The sequence below is a fragment of the Odocoileus virginianus genome, chromosome 14, assembly GCF_023699985.2.
Source record: "Odocoileus virginianus isolate 20LAN1187 ecotype Illinois chromosome 14, Ovbor_1.2, whole genome shotgun sequence".
NCBI classification, from domain to species: Eukaryota; Metazoa; Chordata; class Mammalia; order Artiodactyla; family Cervidae; genus Odocoileus; species Odocoileus virginianus.
In genome coordinates, this window is record NC_069687.1 from 19,082,062 (window position 1) to 19,100,087 (window position 18,026).

General features: G+C 35.6%; 1 protein-coding gene across 5 annotated transcripts in view; it reads right to left on the minus strand.

Moving 5' to 3' along the window:
• Positions 1-6,941: 6,941 nt before the first annotated feature.
• CDH12 (cadherin 12) overlaps positions 6,942-18,026 on the minus strand; it is a 1,106,066-nt gene continuing 1,094,981 nt past the window's right edge. For all 5 annotated transcript variants that reach the window (XM_070476518.1, XM_070476515.1, XM_070476516.1 and 2 more), the window contains 3 exons: positions 14,676-14,793; positions 12,051-12,302; positions 6,942-8,297 (listed from right to left, as the gene is read on the minus strand). In XM_070476518.1, the coding sequence (XP_070332619.1) occupies positions 7,798-8,297; positions 12,051-12,302; positions 14,676-14,793 (870 nt within the window). In that variant the 3' untranslated portion in view covers positions 6,942-7,797. The remainder of the gene's footprint in view (positions 8,298-12,050; positions 12,303-14,675; positions 14,794-18,026) is intronic.

Consider the following 18,026-nt stretch of genomic DNA (forward strand, 5'->3'; position numbering starts at 1 on the left):
AACCACCATATCAATTCCCCAGAGGCTCAGTTGTAAAGGATCTACCAGCAATGCAAAAAACTCAGGTTTGACCCCTGAATCAGGAAGATCCCCTAGAGAAGGGAATGACAACCTACTCAAGTATTCTTGCCTACAGAATCCTATGGACAGAGGAACCTGATGGGCTACAGTCCACGGGGTTGCAAAAGAGTTGGACATGACTTCACAACTAAATAACAACGTTCAATTCAGTTCAGTCACTCAGTTGTGTCCGACTCTTTGCCACCTCATGAATCACAGCATGCCAGGCTTTCCTGTCTATCACCAGCTCCTGGAGTTTACCTGAACTCATGTCCATTGAGTCAATGATGCCATCCAACCATCCCATCCTCTGTCATCCTCTTCTCCTCCTGCCTTCAATCTTTCCCAGCATCAGGGTCTTTTCTAATGAGTCAGCTCTTTGCATCAGATAGCCAAAGTATTGGAGTTTCAGCTTCAAAATCTGTCCTCCCAATGAACACTCAGGATTGATCTGCTTTAGGATGGACTGGTTGGATCTCCTTGCAGTCCAAGGGACTCTCAAGAATCTTCTCTGACACCACAGTTCAAAAGCATCAATTCTTTGGTGCTCAGCTTTCTTTATAGTCCAACTCTCACATCCATACATGACTACTGGAAAAACCATAGCCTTGACTAGACAGACCTGTGTTGGCAACATAATGTCTCTGCTTTTTAATATGCTTTCTAGGTTGGTCACAACTTTCCTTTCAAGGAGTAGGTGTCTTTTAATTTCATGGCTGCAGTCACCATCTGCAGTGATTTTAGAGCCCCAAAAAATAAAGTCAGCAAACATATCATTAGGATAACAAAGAAAAATCATTTGATTTGTAACATTTAACATAGAAAATATTGACAAAATTTAATAGCCATTCATAACTTTAAAGATCTCAGTAAACTAGAAATAAAAAGAAACATTCATATCTGATTTAACAAATTTAAATATATATATATATTTATTTATATAAATATTTATATAAATATTATATATATATATATATATATATATATATAGAGAGAGAGAGAGAGAGAGGGCATGCAGAAGGACAGTTCCTTAATTCTGACAGATTAAGAAATACACTTGTATCCAATAAATTTGAAGCCAATGAGTTGGCCAGGTATATGTGTTCAGAAAGTATCATATGTATGTAAGTAAAACTTCCTCATCTTACTTAAAGAGCAAACATATAAATAGAGATTAAACAATTCACAGAATAATATGTGTACATGGATGAAAAACAAGATTATAACAGGAGATCTTCCAATGTTGACAAAAAGAAATGAGAACAGATGGGAAGACCCTACAGGATTATTTATGTAGACCTTGTGACAAGCATTAAAAGAAGAAACAAAAAAATGAATGAGCTGAGAAGTGGAGGTAGAAATTGAAAGTGAGATATAAAGAATGCTTAACTCTAGAGATATTTTGAAAAGGGAAAGGAAGGATCATTGGGGTTTTCAGTTACAAATTTGCAAGGGAACTTCAAGCAAGTGTAGTAGGACAACAGACCAGACTTCAGATTGTTGAAAGGTCAGTTATACGTGAGTGAGGTGAAAGCTGGGTATACCACATCTCATGGGATAAGGGCTGAAATGCACATATCATAGTTTTACTGGGGTCCTTTGTCATGAAGTAAACAAGTTCCTTCACGTGTCTCAGCATAGTTTATTCCTGTGCAAAAAAAAAAAATAATGTAATTCATAAAATGATTGTGAACATTAAAGTTTTGTAGTATTTTTTTTGCAAAGTACGTACTCAGTAATGAGCACCTCTTTATTAATATTATTGCTGTCTCATTTTTTAAAAAACATTGACAGAGCAGAAGAGGAGAAAAGGAGAATTGCTGATTGTCTCACATAATTATCAGTGATGACATACTGGAGTTTTTAATCATGTAATGACAAATATCATGGTCAGTGAATGATGAACTTGGAGAGGTATAAGTAAGTTGAATTTAAAAGTTGGAGATTTAAGTGATGGTTAGAACTAAAGTGGGTTTCCCTGATGTCTCAGGGGTAAAGAGTATCCCTGTCAGTGCAGGAGATGAGAGTTAGATCCCTGGGTCAAGGAGATCCTCTGGAGAAGAAAATGGCAACCCACTCCAGTATTCTTGCCTGGAAAATCACATGGACAGAGGAGTTTGGTGGGTTATAGCCCAAGGGGTTGCAAGAGTCAGTCACAACTTAGTGATTAAACAACAACAAAAACAAGAGCTAGAGTATATTTATACACATGGGAAAGGAAAATAGACAAAACTGGATTGAAAATTCAAGTTAAGGTCAGGATTTTATATATATATATATATATATATATATATATATATATGTATGTATAGGTACATATGTAAATACATAGTTAATATGAATATTTAAAAGAAAGTGAAAACTGATGTCATATCAAATACATTGATTCTTGTTAACATAGAGTTTAGTACTTTCATGTATAACTGATTTCTTAATTGTCTTGTAGGCAACTGCTGTGTCTTACAATCCTGGTTATTGAGTAATATTGATCACTCTATAATAATAATTATTGAGTAATATTGATTTCAAATTCAAAGACTTTTAAGTTTTTTCCCTTTTCTTAAGAAAGTACAATATTATATTGTAGTATTACCGGGAATTCCCAGGATTTGTGTTAATAACATTTGCCATTGAGATGTAACATGTAATGGTGTAGAATATGGAATATAGTGAGGAGAAGCCCATAATGAAAATTGAAAATAAATATACTTAAACTCTTCACAAGTGAAAGGCTTTGCCATCTACTCATTTATTATTTATTGGTTCTGCACAAGTTGTTTGAACAGACTATTTTCCATTTATTCATCTTAAAGTTGGGCAATAAAAGCAAACAAACAAAAAAAAAACATTAAATTCCTCATAAAGTTGAACTCCTTTTTGAGAAATTTAATCACTGACTGATAGCTGTAAAAATCCACTGCACTACTAAATATAAGGGACTTGAATAAATGGATTCAAAGGCAGTCAAAAACATACTGCAAATTGGAATTATCTTTTAATTACATATATATGTGCATGTGTGTGTGTATACTGTTTTATAGCAATGGTTATAAGAGAAGAAATACTCAAATTCTTGGAAAAATAATTCCAAGTTGTAATTGTGTACTTAGCTAAACTGTGTATTAGATGGGAATCTTCCTTGGTGGCCCACACAATGAAGAATCTGCCTGCAACACATGAGATGCGAGTTCGATCCTGGGTCAGGAAGATCCCCTGGAGAAGGGAATGGCTGGCTGGTGGTGGTGGTTTAGTTGCTAAGTTGTGTCCAACTCTTTGGGTTCCCATAGACTGAACCCAAAGATTTGGACATAACTGAATGATTAACACTTTCACTTTTTCTTTTTTTTTCACACAAAAGAGTCAACAGAAATTCTCAAACATGGAGAGAGATTTACAAAATTATCTCCCTCTCACTCTTTTCCTCTTAGGAACTAAACTGATGTAGCATGCTGACATTTTATCAATTCTTTTCAGATCTCTTAGTACTTGGAAATTGCCTCAAATATAGTGCTAGCATATTTGCATTTGTTTTTAAAAATTCTCATTTTATTTTATTTCATTTTTTTTTTTATGGCCACACTGCATAGCTTGTGGGGATCTTAGTTCCCCAGCCAGGGACTGAACCCCAGACACAATGATGACACAACATCCTAAACACTGGACCACCATGGAACATCCAGGAATTCTCATTTGAATACAACAGTTACTAAAACTTGCCCAGTGAATTTCATTATTATTTTTATAATTGTATTTATTATTTTTGGCTGTGCTGTGTCTTTGTTTTTGCACAGGTTCTTGTCTGGTTGCAATGCTCGGACTTATTGTCTTGGCTTCCTTGCTGCAGTCACGGCTCCCAGGGTCTACAGCACAGGTTCCGAGGTTGTAGAACACAAAGGCTTAGTCCTCCACGGCACGTGGGATCTTCCCAGACCAGAGATTCAACTCGTGTCTTCTGAGTTGGCAGCATATTCTTTATTACTGAGCCACCAGGGAAGCCCTGTCCACGGACTTTTAAAATGCCCTCCTCTTAAAGACAAGGAATAACATCCTTTCTAATCTTTTCTTCAAAGCACTTGCTTTTCCTCTTTGACTCAAGATTAGGGTTATATTTTAACACTTCTTTCTATGCACACCTCTACCATTCCATCTTGATGAAGAATTTTAACAGCTATTACTTAAAAGAAGTAGTTGTCTAGCTCTTCTGACATGGAACATGGTGGGTCCATGTACAACCAATCATGTCCATAATTCAAAGAAGCTTGTGACTTACAATATGTTTTAAAGATCTCTATGATTCTCATAGTTTTATGTAATAAATATGTAAACCATTTAATGGGCTTCATGTAAATGTAACTAGAACTTAAGAGTTAAGAAATTTCAGAAGAACATAAATAACACCAAGAGCAACAAATTCCTTTTGCCAAAGAGGCAAGTATCACAGGAAGTTTAGGGCGCTGACCCCAAGTGACTTTTACAGTTAGTGATAGTATTTGGTACAAAATAAATTTTAAAATTTTTTCTAGTGGATCATATCACTGTTTCACTCATGTGTTGATATAATACTTCTTTGACCACAAAGATTGCATTTTCAAAATTTGTAAGTAATATACATATATTACATAGAATATGTACACATATACTTCTGTAAAGGTAAGCATGCAATGTAATTAAAAAGTTATGTATGATTATTGCCAACCCCTTCCCATGTAAATTTTAAGCATTTTTATATTGCTTAACTCCTGAATGAAGGCCATTTACTGTGATATTATAAATAAAAATGAATCTCTAGATATTTACAAGTATTGAAATATTAGGCCCAGTGCTTTCAGTAGTGTGAGTGATGTACCATAATATTACTAATTTACGAGCACCAAAAGACCTCTGCTCACCTTGTCACTTTTGTGGTTTCCCATTGTACATGAACTTATTTCCATTCATGATTTTTATGTTTTTTTTATTTTGTTTGCCTCTTTGTTGTAAATCAAATATGTCTTTGATTTTTTTTCCTGTTAACATCTCTATGGTTCTTATGGGCTAAATACATCCCCATAAAATTCATATTTTGAAGTCCTAACCATCAGTACCTTAGAATATGACTATATTTGGAGAAAAGACCTCTAATGAGTTAATGAAGATTAAAAAAAAAAAGTCGTGTGAGTGGGCTCAATGTGACTGCTGTCCTTAGAGAAGAGGAATGAGCCTAAGCATGGGGGCGGGGACGAAAACATGCAGAGAAATGAAGAAAAGGCAGCCATGGAAAAGCCAAAGAAAGCGACCCTTGGAAGAAAACAACTCTACAGACCCCTTGATCTTAGACTTCTAGCTTCCAGAAGCTTGAAGCTTCTTGCTTCAAGTCACCCAGTCTGCATTGCTTTGTCATGACGGCCCTAACAAATGAATTCAATGGTTTAGCAAACCTAAAAGATAGAGGTACCTGAAAAAAGGCTTATTCATTTGGTGCAAGTAAGAACCACCAATTTCACGTGCTTGTTTAGTATCTCAGTCACGTGCCTTGAAATGACCTACTTCCCCTAAGTCTTTGTGGCATCATTGCTTCTGATATATAAATACATGAAGAGGCAGTCAGATTCTCTAACAAGGTGCAACAAGCAGTCATTGTTGACAAGAATCAGCTGGAAGTGATTTGCATAGTAACCTTTTTCAAAGGACCTTGCATCATGGCATAGCCAGTCATGTTGCTGGGGCAGACCCAGAAGTTGACATATTTTTTTCCTTCAGAATAGTTATGGAATCACCAGCTTTTTAAAAAATTGCATGAACACTTCCCAAAGCAAAATATACTGCAAATTATCACACTCCATCAAGACTGAATGCAGTTCCCTGGGATGAGACAAAGGTAAAACCATCAAAGTGGGGAAGAACTGTTGATCTATATAAGGAAGACAAGCAAGAGTCTGCAGTTATGAGACACCAAAAGAGCAATGGGAAATGCAGATTCAAGCGGCCAAATTAGCACAACATAACTATCAGATATTTATTTATGAAGTAAGCATTGAATAATAAATAGGACTGAATATAATTTGCATACATGATTTCTATTTCTACCCATTTTCCCCATATGTGAATGTTTCCTTTCACACTTTGCAATACAAATATAGTTATAAATATTTAAGAAATGCAGCTGGATATAGAAGATGTCTTCAGAAATAGTTCATAAGTAACTTTTATTTTTCCTACATATTGTTTTAATATTTCAGTAGTCACTTATATAGTTATAATATTAAGAAAATATATTCTTACTATTTATAGGTAGTTACCTGTTTTGTTAAGTGCCTTTCTAGATAATGTAAAGTTCACTTAAAAGTGATGTATCAGTATATGAGTGCAGCTTACCTGTCTGCTTATAAAATCTAGTAGTTCTAAGAAACTTCATCAAACTAAAAAGTAAGTTTTTTTTACAAAGGAGAGTCATGATATTGTTTATATTAGAATTGTAGATAATAGGGTAAAGAAGTAACTCTGAGCTCCAATAGAATGATGCTCCAAGTTGAAATTCACGTTAATAAAATAAATAAATCAATTGCCAGATCTTGCATTAGTGTATATTTAGGTGTTATATTTGGTTCAAATTTTCCAAAGTTCCTGATGTTTCATTTGTTTGGTAATTATTAGTAAATATTTTTAGAAATGCTATAAATCCATTATGCATTATTTGATAAATGTTTTATCTTCTTGGCTCATCAAAGAATCACTAGATTGTAAGAAAGAAAGCTATATATAAATTTATCTTCCCTTGTTTAAATCAATGACATTTTCCACAAAAATGTTTCATAATAACACAACTTAAATTTTTGGTATGACTGAAGACTGTAAGGATCTGATGATTTGTTAAAACCAACCTTTCACACACTGGCACAATATTAAAACAAAACCAATATTTATTTTCATCTGAATTTCAGCCTGAGGCTTCCTTTATAAAGAGTTTTTTTTTTTAATCTTCTTTTTAAAAATTTTATTTCTTTGGAAAACAATTGACATTTTCATGAACACTTTCAATAGGAACTAATATTAAGATCAAACATTGCTTTTAAACTTTGGGACTTACATATTAACTTTGTTATTATCGCATTTATTTCAATTTTCTGAAAGGGTAGGAAAAAACAAATATATATTGGCATACATTTTAAAAAAGAAAAAAGAGCAGTTTAATTATAAGAAGATGGAGTTCAGAAAGTTTTCTTCTTTTTTCCTTAAAAGGAATGAGAAGTCGGCATGTTGCTATTGCTCCTTGACATAAAGACAGGGTCTTTGTTTTATGTCCTCTGTGTCTGAATCCTGCAATGCCATCACAGCAGAGAGTATTCTACACCGCTTTAAATGATAAGAGTTTCAATAGGCACTTTAGTGGAATTAAGAAAAATCTAACACTCTTCCACCGTGATGCCACATAGCTATCTTCGTTCTAGGTTGTCACGTCAGTAAATTGTATTGAATAGGCCTGAGCTCGTCTCAGTGTGTTTCCAAAATAACAAAACAAAACCAAGCAAGTACACACTAGAGGATTTATCTTGTGTTGGCAGAATAAACCAAAGCTGACAATATGATAAATATAGCAACTTGCTAGAAACCAGATAATCAAAGGAATCTTGTCCTAGAAAGCCGTGTGTGTGTGTGTGTGTGTGTCTGTATGCGTGTGTGTGCACGTGTGTGATTTCTATTTATGTTCCTTTCCCTTAAATTCCTTCTGTCGGCTGTGTTTTAATCTTTGCCTCTCCCTTAAGTGACTTTATCAGGGTTATAACTTTCTTCTTCTCCAAACATGTCTGCCAAGACTTTAAAGCGGGGTCCCCAGTCTGTCAGGTAGTTGTAGTCCTGGTCTGCTTCCGTGGTCAGAGATTCTATGGAGCTGAGAGAGTCGGCTACTGATCCGTCGCCTTCATAGGCATATGTTGCCAGTGAATCATATGGTGGGGCTGTGGGGTCCACATCATGTTCTTGTAGCCTTTGATTAATGAAATCCCTTATGTCTGTGTTATCTTCCACTGGTGGTCTCTGACGAGGTAAACAGAGAGAGTCTGGTTTTATATCCCTGCGAATTTTGTTATCTTCAATCACTTTTGGGTTTCTCAGAGCACCAATGTCGAAAGCCTGGGTGTCCTCCTCCCCGCCTCCTTCATCATCGTAATGGATAACGTTGTCTCTGATGTCTTCTTTAGAGGTCATCAAGGTGTCTTTCTTCTTCTGCCGTCGCAGAGCTACATACAGCACAACTATGGCTAGAACAAGACAAAAATGGCAAAGTGAGACTATGTCTGCTCATCTCTCTGTAAGAAATTAAATTGATCAGGGCTGGCTGAGTTTTTTAATGACATCCTATTATTTTCAAAGTACACATATTATAATCTGTATGGATCCTATGTATGCTGATTTTCATTGTTTAAATTCAGTTTCATTTTTAAATTATAGCTAAAGTGAAAACATTGCAAAACTCACAAATTCTAATAATAGTAGTTTTATATTTGACATATGTTTAAATATCTCAGTGTCAGGTAATTTGTTACAAAGTTTTAAAAAAGCAGACAGAGAAAGGCAAATATATAATTTACATGTTGAATTTTTAAAAATGGTGTAAATGGACCTATTTACAAAACAGAAATACAGTCACAGATGTAGAAAATAAACATGGTTACCAAGGGAGAAATGCGGGAGAGAGAAAGTGGGAGATTGGAACTGACATGTACACACTACTATATATAACATGGATCATGAATAAGAAACTATGATGTGGCACAAGGAACTGTAGGCAATATCTTGTAATGACCTATATGGGCAAAGAATCTAAAAACAAGTGGATATATATATGTGGATAACCACTTCACTCTTCTGTATACTGAAACTAGCACAGCACTATAAATCAAATATACTCTAATAAAAAATTAATATAAAAAAGAAAATAATAAAAGAATGGCTTGTCCAGTCATACATAGAACTGTATAGCATTGAAGTAATAAAACTTGGGCCTTCCCTGGTAGCTCATCTGGTAAAGAATCCACCTGCAACTCAGGAGACCCCAGTTCAAATCCTGGACCAGGAAGATGTCCTGGAGAAGGGATAGGCTATCCACTCCTGTTTTTTGGGCACCCCTGATGGCTCAGAAAGGAAAGAATCTGCCTGCAATGTGGGAGACTCGGGTTCAATCCCTGGGTTGGGAAGATACCTTGAAGGAAGGTATGGCAACCCACTCCAGTATCCTTGCCTTGACAATCCCCATGGACAGAGGAGCCTGGCGAGCTACAGTCCATGGGGTCACAAAGAGTCAGATATGATGAGTGACTAAGCACACAAAACAAAACTTGAGGGGCTTCCCAGGCGGCTCTAGTGGAAGAGAACCTGCCTGACATTGCAGGAGACAAGAGACCCAATTTCAACCTATGGGTCAGGAAGATCCCCTGGAGGAGGGCATGGCAACCCTCTCCAGTATTTTTGGCTAGAGAATCCCATGGACAGAGGAGCCTGGAGGGCTACAGTCTATAGCGTGGCAAAGAGTTGGACGTGACTGAAGTGATTTAGGACACAGTAAAACTTGAATATTTTTGCCCATAACTGACACTTAGATATTATTCATATCTAGATTTACCTTGTATTAACATTGCTTTATTTCTGAAAAAATAAACACAAATCACAGAAAAGTCACTTTCAAAAGCATTAAACAAGAAAGAGAAAAAGAAAAAGAATATACAATATAAGAGTCAGCTTTCCAAATTGTGTCAAGTAAGACCACAAATTATTTAAATTCTGTGTCTTACCATATTGAGATATTCTCCAAACTAAATGCTTAGTAATCAGCTGGCCTTCTTAAAATAAGATCATACTTTGAAATACTTAATTTATAGACTTATCATCGAATATCTCTTTTTTCCCCATCGACTTATGGTCATCGTTATTTTGATATTTATTTTTGAGTGAATAAACACAGATTAAGTCAGTGCTCAATTTTGCCTGGAATAATTCTACCCTCTCCTATATAGCAGTGGCAATAGATTGAAAGCCAAATGTGTTTAATTTAACACAACAGTGTTTGGAAGAAAGATCTTGTCACAGGATTAGAAAGTAGGTGGCTATGTGATGATTAAAGCAAGTTTATTCCCTTTTCTTCCAAAATTAAGGAGGAAGATAGAGGAGATAAAGGTAGGGCTTCTGTACAATGTGTTTTGAAGAGATGTTCAGCACTTTTCACTTCTGGACTTTATGCAGATCTCAGAACTGAAAACACTATGGTTTGTTCATCCAAAGTGTGTGTGAGAGAGCTTAATCCTCATAGAGAGACCTGCATATGTATTAAATGGCTTTTTTTTCATTTATTTTTATTAGTTGTAGGCTAATTACTTTACAATATTGTAGTGGGTTTTGTCATACACTGACATGAATCAGCCATGGATTTACATGTATTCCGCATCCTGATCCCCCTTCCCAACTCCCTCTCTACCCGATCCCTCTGGGTCTTCCCAGTGCAACTCCTGCAGCTCAATTCCAGAAAAATAAATGACCCAGTCAAAAAATGGGCCAAAGAACTAAACAGACATTTCTCCAAAGAAGACATACAGATGGCTAACAAACACATGAAAAGATGCTCAACATCACTCATTATCAGAGAAATGCAAATAAAATGGCTTTAGAGTTGCCATGACTGACACTAGTTAGATGTGCTTAAGAGTCAAATAGAAGTTCCTGGGCACCACAAGATTCTCATGCTTTCACTCACCCTAGGAAATATATAAAATGGCTAAGAATAAGATGATCTAAAGGGCTCTGAGATTGGCTACAGAGATCAAATAGATGGATTTGTAAGCAGACCCCGTGGCAAGACTAAGAGTGTCAACATTCAAAGCTGTGTACCAGCAATTCACACCTAGGTACAAGGTAGACAGCTGGTAAATACTAAGTTGCCTCAGTCATGCACAACTCTTCCATGGACTTTAGCCCACCAGGCTCCTCTGTTTATGGGATTTTTCAGGCAAGAATACTGGAGTGGGTTGCCACGCCCTCCTCCAGGAGACCTTCCTGATTCAGGAATCAAAGCCAGGCCTCCTCATTGCAGGTGGATTCTTTACCGTCCAAGCCACACATCCTAGTAAGTACTTTAAAATTTTATTTTCTAGCCCAGAGATAAAGGTATGCGTGTACATTTGTCAGAATATTTTGGCTAAATAATGCACATGCATAGACATAAGCTGATTCCACAGAGCCCAACTATGCCTCTGTTGCAAGTTTCATTTAAAGGAATGACTGGAAAAATAAAAATAAAAAACCTCTCTTTGTTTTTGTGAATCCAGTAGAGGATGAATAAATGAAAGAGTCAGCTGAGCAAAGCTGATGGAAGAGGGAAGCCCCTGAAGTAGGTTTTCATTCTCACAGAGATATTACAGAATACATTTTCTTTAATCCTTTCCCTTCGCTGTGCTTCTCGATATTTTAGTGTATTCTGTTCTGTCCTAGTGGGAATGGTGAGAATTTTGATGTAAGGAGATCTGAGAAAAGTGGAATAAGAATTGCTTCTGGCCAGCACTTTAGACAGAAAAAAACAAATTCAGAGGGGCCTTTACTTCTTTCCTGTGCTTTCTCTTTTCTTTCATTCTTTATTGAACCAATATTGGACAACTACTCTGTGCCTAGTATCATTTTAAAGGTTCTACAATCCCATAATTACCAGGATGTAAAAAAAAGGATTTAAAACTGCTGCTGCAAATGGGATAGAAAAGTTCATTTCTGCAAGTGCCACAAACTGTTCATACTTGAAAATTCCCTAGGGCTTGAACATACTTTTGGTGATATTTATTTCTGTTGGTATATTTCCATGTGGTAGGAAGTAGAAAATTAACTTTGATAAAAATATAATTCAGTTTAGATAGTCTTCCTTCTATCTATATGCAGCAGCTCAATGAAGAAACACTGATTTACATGGCAAAATGAGAAGAAAGATACACAGACAAGGGAGAGAAAGAGAATACGTGATTAATATTGAAACCAACCTAAGAGGATAACAATGCACAGAAGGATTGCAATCAAAGCCCCAGTGCTAAGTCCTACAGGTAGAAAAATTGCTTCCACGTTACAAGACAGGATGGTACCATCAGAGTCACATCGGCAAACTCGAATAGTCACTGTGTTTGTGCTACTCTGGACAGGATAACTGCTGTCTTCTATTACAACCGGGAGGAAATACAACTCTTGCTGCCTGCGGCTGTATCCATTTCTTCGGGTTTCAATTCCAGCTGTGTTGTCTACAAAACATGACACGTATGGTAAGATGGTTACTATGAGTATCACTTCAAATCTTCAAGTTGGTATCTGTTAAACCGTGGGAAGCTCTTCTTGAATCAGTAAAATACACCACATTTCAATTCTTTCTTTTATCATTATGAAAGCTGCCAAAATGTAATCAGATGTAATCAAAGAAAATCCTTCAGAAAAGAAGAAACATTAATCTTGTCTGCAGTAAGAATTAAATTTTTTACTGAGAAAGAATAGAAAATTGGTTACAAGACAAGAAATATGTTGTATCAAAACACTTATCTTTTTCTGACATCAAAATCTCACAGAGAAAACAAACCTCAGTGGATGCTTTCTTACATAATTAGAAGAACAAAGATTATAAAGGATGAATCAGCATAACATTTTACCTAAGAATGTAGTCTTTAAAATGTGACACATATCAATATACTATTTCAGATAAAATTTGACTTTTTACTTTTCCCAAGTTTATATCTATGCTACATACACGTATACATATGTGAATATATGTATACATTTTCACTTTTCTAAAACAGCATAAGAAACATGGAAAAGAAAAGAAAATGTGTTAAATCAAGATTCATTAAAATTTGTAAGGAGTTGGAATCACAATAGCCATCAATTCTATCAATTTCCAGATAAAGAAATGTGATATATGTGTATATATATATATAGATAGATATACATATATTCACAATGGAATATTATTCAGTCATAAAAAGAAAGGGAATCCTGCATTTGTGACAACATGGATGAATCTAGAGGGTATTATGCTAATGAAATAGACCAGACAGAGAAAGACAAATACTGCATGATAAAACTTACATGGGGAATCTAAGAAAAAAAAGAAAAGTAGAACCCATAGAAATAGAAAATAGAAAAATAGTTGCCAGGGACTGGAAGTGGGGAGAAATGGGATAAAGTTGGTAAGAGGCTTAAAAACTCTCAGTTATAAGATGAATAAAGTCTGAAGATCTATATTATAGTATGGTGACTGTAGTTGATAACGCTGTACTGTATAATTGAAATTTGCTAAAAGAGTAGAACTTAAAAGTCCTCATAAAATAAAGGTGAAAAAAGTGTCTATCCATTTAAACCAAAAACAAATTTCAATTACACTTAAAATATAACAAGATAAAATGAGGATATGGTAAATGGCGTGAGTGGCAAATACATGTTTAGATCATGAAAATATACTATATCATGAGGCAAAGATGATCTGATTCATGTTATTATGAGTAACCAAATATAGACTCTCCAGCAAATATAAAATGGTGGAAAACAGTCAATACTTTGGTTCCTGAATGATATGACTGTCTATTTAGTTGCCCAAGCCAATGGTCTGCAAGTCTTACTAGTTTTCTTCTTCATCATTTTTACACGGAATCTAGGAGATCTAGCATCAAGCTTATGTATTCTATCTCCCAAGTCACTAACCTTCATCCTCACAGCCGTGTCTCTAATTCAAGACACTTTCATCCATTTTCTGCAATAGTATCAAATATAGTTTTGTCTTCCTCTATTGTTTTCTACACTGGATCCATTCTGTTCTGCTAAAGTGCTCCTGTGTAAACTTTTCAAAGATTTCCCAGGTCATTGGATTTAAGTTATAAACTCTTTAAATGGCTTATAGACAGCTTAACTAAAGTCAGAACAGCTGATCTGTTGCCAGCCTTAATGTATTTAATCCAGTGTCCTTTGTATTTTTGTAGTGATTTTAATAACAGCAGATGTTACTAAATATTAGTAACAGTGATGGTAGTAGCAGTGGTGGTAGATATGTAAGTTAGTTATGATGACAGAGCTGGGAGCTAAAGTTATCTTAAAGGTAATAAATTCTAGGCACTATGTTAAAGGATTTGCATTACACCATCTTATTTAATAAAACAAACATGAGGTTAATTTTTGTTAACTATGAAGTTGAAATTATTTAGTATACTTTAATGTATTGAGAATCTGCCATTTAGGTTGTATTGCAGTAGGAGTGAAAACCTGTATTATTTTCACTAAAAAGCCTGCGCCATACCATGTGTCATACAAATAACAGAATTACTTGTATGCACGAGCAGTGCATGTAAAAGAAATGATATATTTAAAACATGAAAAGTAATTTCCCAAACAGTATATTGGTTATCTGACTCATTAAGGGAATGCCCCCATTATAAATGGAAGTAACTTGCCTCATTAGACATAGTCTACATAGGTTAAACAGTTTATTGTTAGTCATAAATTTTGTATTTCTTGTATATAGATTTCTATATTTTAAGAAGTTGAGTGATTTTAGGAAGAGCACTGATTTCTACCTTTGTGTCCTTTTACAAAGTTGCCTGATAAAAGCTAAATTTTCACGAGGTTAAACTTACTTCTGAAGTCACGAACTGTAAAATTTGGTTTGATGGCAGCTTCAGGTGATAATTTAAAGGAGAACTGCTGTCCAGCCGGTGAAAGATCTCGGTCTGCAGCACTGACTATCTGGATTATCTGAAACAAAGTTGAGATCAGACTTGAAATCAAGTCATTGATTTCAAAGGGAACTCTACATACCAGGCTAATACATATATTTAATGAAACATGCAAGGAAACCAAAATGACATTTTCAGAATTTATATCATTGGGCCAATCATTTACAAATACTTTTATAGACAGTAAAATATTTAGAGTTAATAGTGGCAGGTACAATTACAGGGTATGGACTAATTCTAAATCAATGTCCACATAACTAAAGAGAATAACAATGTTGAAAATTCTCATTAATAAGCAAAATAAAATTAAAATGTACTTGCTTGCATTTTAAACTAGACAAAATACTGCTTTCTAGCCTAAATATGAAAATACTTACTGGAGACAAAATCTCTGATTATTTAAAAGTCCTTTCAAGGACAAAAAAATTAGTATCATTATGTTTGTGAGAACGAGTTTTATCTTCATAAATAAGTAAAATAGTGAGAAGGAAGCAGAGAATGTAGATCTGTTTTTGTTGTTATGTTACCGCCCCCCCCCCCACCAGTGGGTGACAATATAAATTATGTTTTCTTGGAGTTTTTTTTTTTTTTTTTAAGAAGTAATCATGACCAACTTTGTTTCAAAAATTTTCCTAAATTGCTCCCCAAAGTGGTATATCTAAACAGTTAAAATTCTAATATTTCAATGAGACTCCCTTAGGAATTTGATTAACTTTCAAGAGCCAAGCTATGACACTGATAATTCACTGTGTAAATAAACAAATACAAATGGCTTTGAGGTATTTATTTATTAGTATATGCAATGACTTTGCATCAGGAAGAAACTGCAGGACATGTGTGCAGAAGAGGAAGGCAGGGTACTGCTTAGGTGACCACATTCTTAGACTAAATTTGAATTTGCCAGAGGAAGACCTTAGATAATCTTGTGCACTTAGATTGATGCCATTAAACATGAGAGTTATTTGCCCCTATTTGTTTTTATTCCATGGTTAAAACTCAGACTTATGACTGCTGTCTGCCTTCTATATAGCTGTGTGTTTTGGTGGGCACACACAGGACCACACACAAGTACACAACATATATACTGGGGCTTCAAGTTCACTGTTAGGTAATTTTAATTTGATCATGGAATCTCTAATGCGAATTTCAGTTGCCTATTTTACTGTGGGTGTTTCCAGGTGAGTAAAGTGGGCTTCCCTAGGAGCACAGATGGTAAAGCCTCAGCCTGCAGTGCAGGAGACACGGGTTCGATCTCTGGGTCGGGAAGATTGCCTGGAGAAGAAAATGACAACTCACTCCAGTGTTCTTGCCTGGGAAATCCCGTGAACAGAGTAACCTGGTAGGCTAAAGTGCATGGGGTTGCAAACAGTTGGATATGGGCGTAACTTAGCAACTAAACAGCAATAAGTTTTACTGTGATTCAGTCACACAGGATCTATTTGGCCTTTAGAATTATCATGGATTCAACACCAAAGGCCAAACTGTGGAATATGGCAATTTAGTCTAATGATTACCACGCAAACCCTGTAAAGCTTCAATTTTCCTCAAATAAAACCATGTACTCAGATCACTATATCTCATCCATAAAATTTCTTTAAATTATTTGGGAATTAATTTGCCAAGTTTTGCTTTGCCTTTGCTATCAACTAGCATAATTATTTTTGCATAATAAATCAACATCAAATTTTATGAAGAAAATAACTTCATAACAAAAAAATCTTTTAAAATAGCATACAGAGGTGACCTTTTTGGTATAAACTGGAAATGATCTGGAATAGACACTTGGGAGTTATTGCTCTAAGGAGCTACTGAAGCCAATACATCATTGATTCATCATATAAATCACTATTGACTTATGTAGAGTCATCTTTTCTCTTCTTTTGATAGGTAGAAACAGGCACAGAGATGGATAGGTAAGGCATACATACATACATGCATATATACATATATATTAAGTTATTATATAATCCAAAACAGATAGTTCCTATGTATAGTTTCTAGACTCTTAGGATGACTGGGATCAAAAGCAGGAAATGCTCATATACTGTATTTCTCATATTTCAGGGTTATATTTTGTATGTAAATGTGGCCCAAAAGGGCTTTCCTGGTGTCTCAGTCGGTAAAGAATCCTCCTGCAATGTGGGAGACCTGGGTTCCATCCCTGGGTTGGGACGATCCCCTAGAGGAGGGCATGGCAACCCACTCTAGCATTTTTGCCCAGAGAATTCCCAAGGACACAGGAGCCTGACAGACTGCAGTCCATGGGATTGCAAAGAGTTGGACACAGCTGACCGACTAAGCACAGTGGCCCAAAAGAATGCAAAATGCATGACATATAATTATTATGTAAAAGAGCTCTCAGCGACCCCGCAGATTTCTTACCACTTTATCTGAGTATACAAAAATAAAGTTATCTCTAATAACTTCTACTACCCAGTTTTTTAATTTATTAGAGAAACATAGAAACATTCAAGTTCTATTTCCAAAAGTCTTTAAATTGGCACATTACATGATTCTGATTTCTATGATATAATCAATGTCCCACATTACCTAAAAATAAATGACTAGCTTTGAGAGGCCGGTGGAAGGCTCTGGAAAGTAGTAAATACCTCTAAATTGTCAAACTTTGGTAAACTTCTTTTCATTTTTTGTCTGTGTGTTCAGTCACTCAGTTGTTTCAAACTCTTTTGTGACCCCATGGACCGTAGACCACCAAACTCCTCCGTCCATGGGATTTTTCCAGGCAAGAACACTGGAGTGGGTTGCCATTTGCTACTCCAGGAAATCTTCCCAACCCAAGGATCTAACCCATGTCTCTTTGTCTCTCATGTTAGCAGGTGGATTCTTAACCACTGTGTTACCTGGGAAGCCTCTTATAACTTTGCAAATAATGAAATCCAGCATAAATTTTGCCTGCATTTAAAGGGATAAAACATTTAACTTTAAATGTATACACACACACACACACACACACACACACACATATATATATTTCTGTGTCTATTTAAAGTTAAAGGTGCAAATTTGTCACTTGGGAACATATGATTAAATAAGTCATCCTGTAACACAGTTAATGAAATTAATGTGTTAGTTGCTCAGTCATGCCCAACTCCTTATGACCACATGGACTGTAGCCCATCTGGTTCCTCAGTCCATGGAATTATCCAGGCAAGAATACTGGAGTGAGTTGCCATTCCCTTCTCCAGGGGATCTTCTCGACCCAGGGATTGAACCCAAGTCTGCACTGAAGGC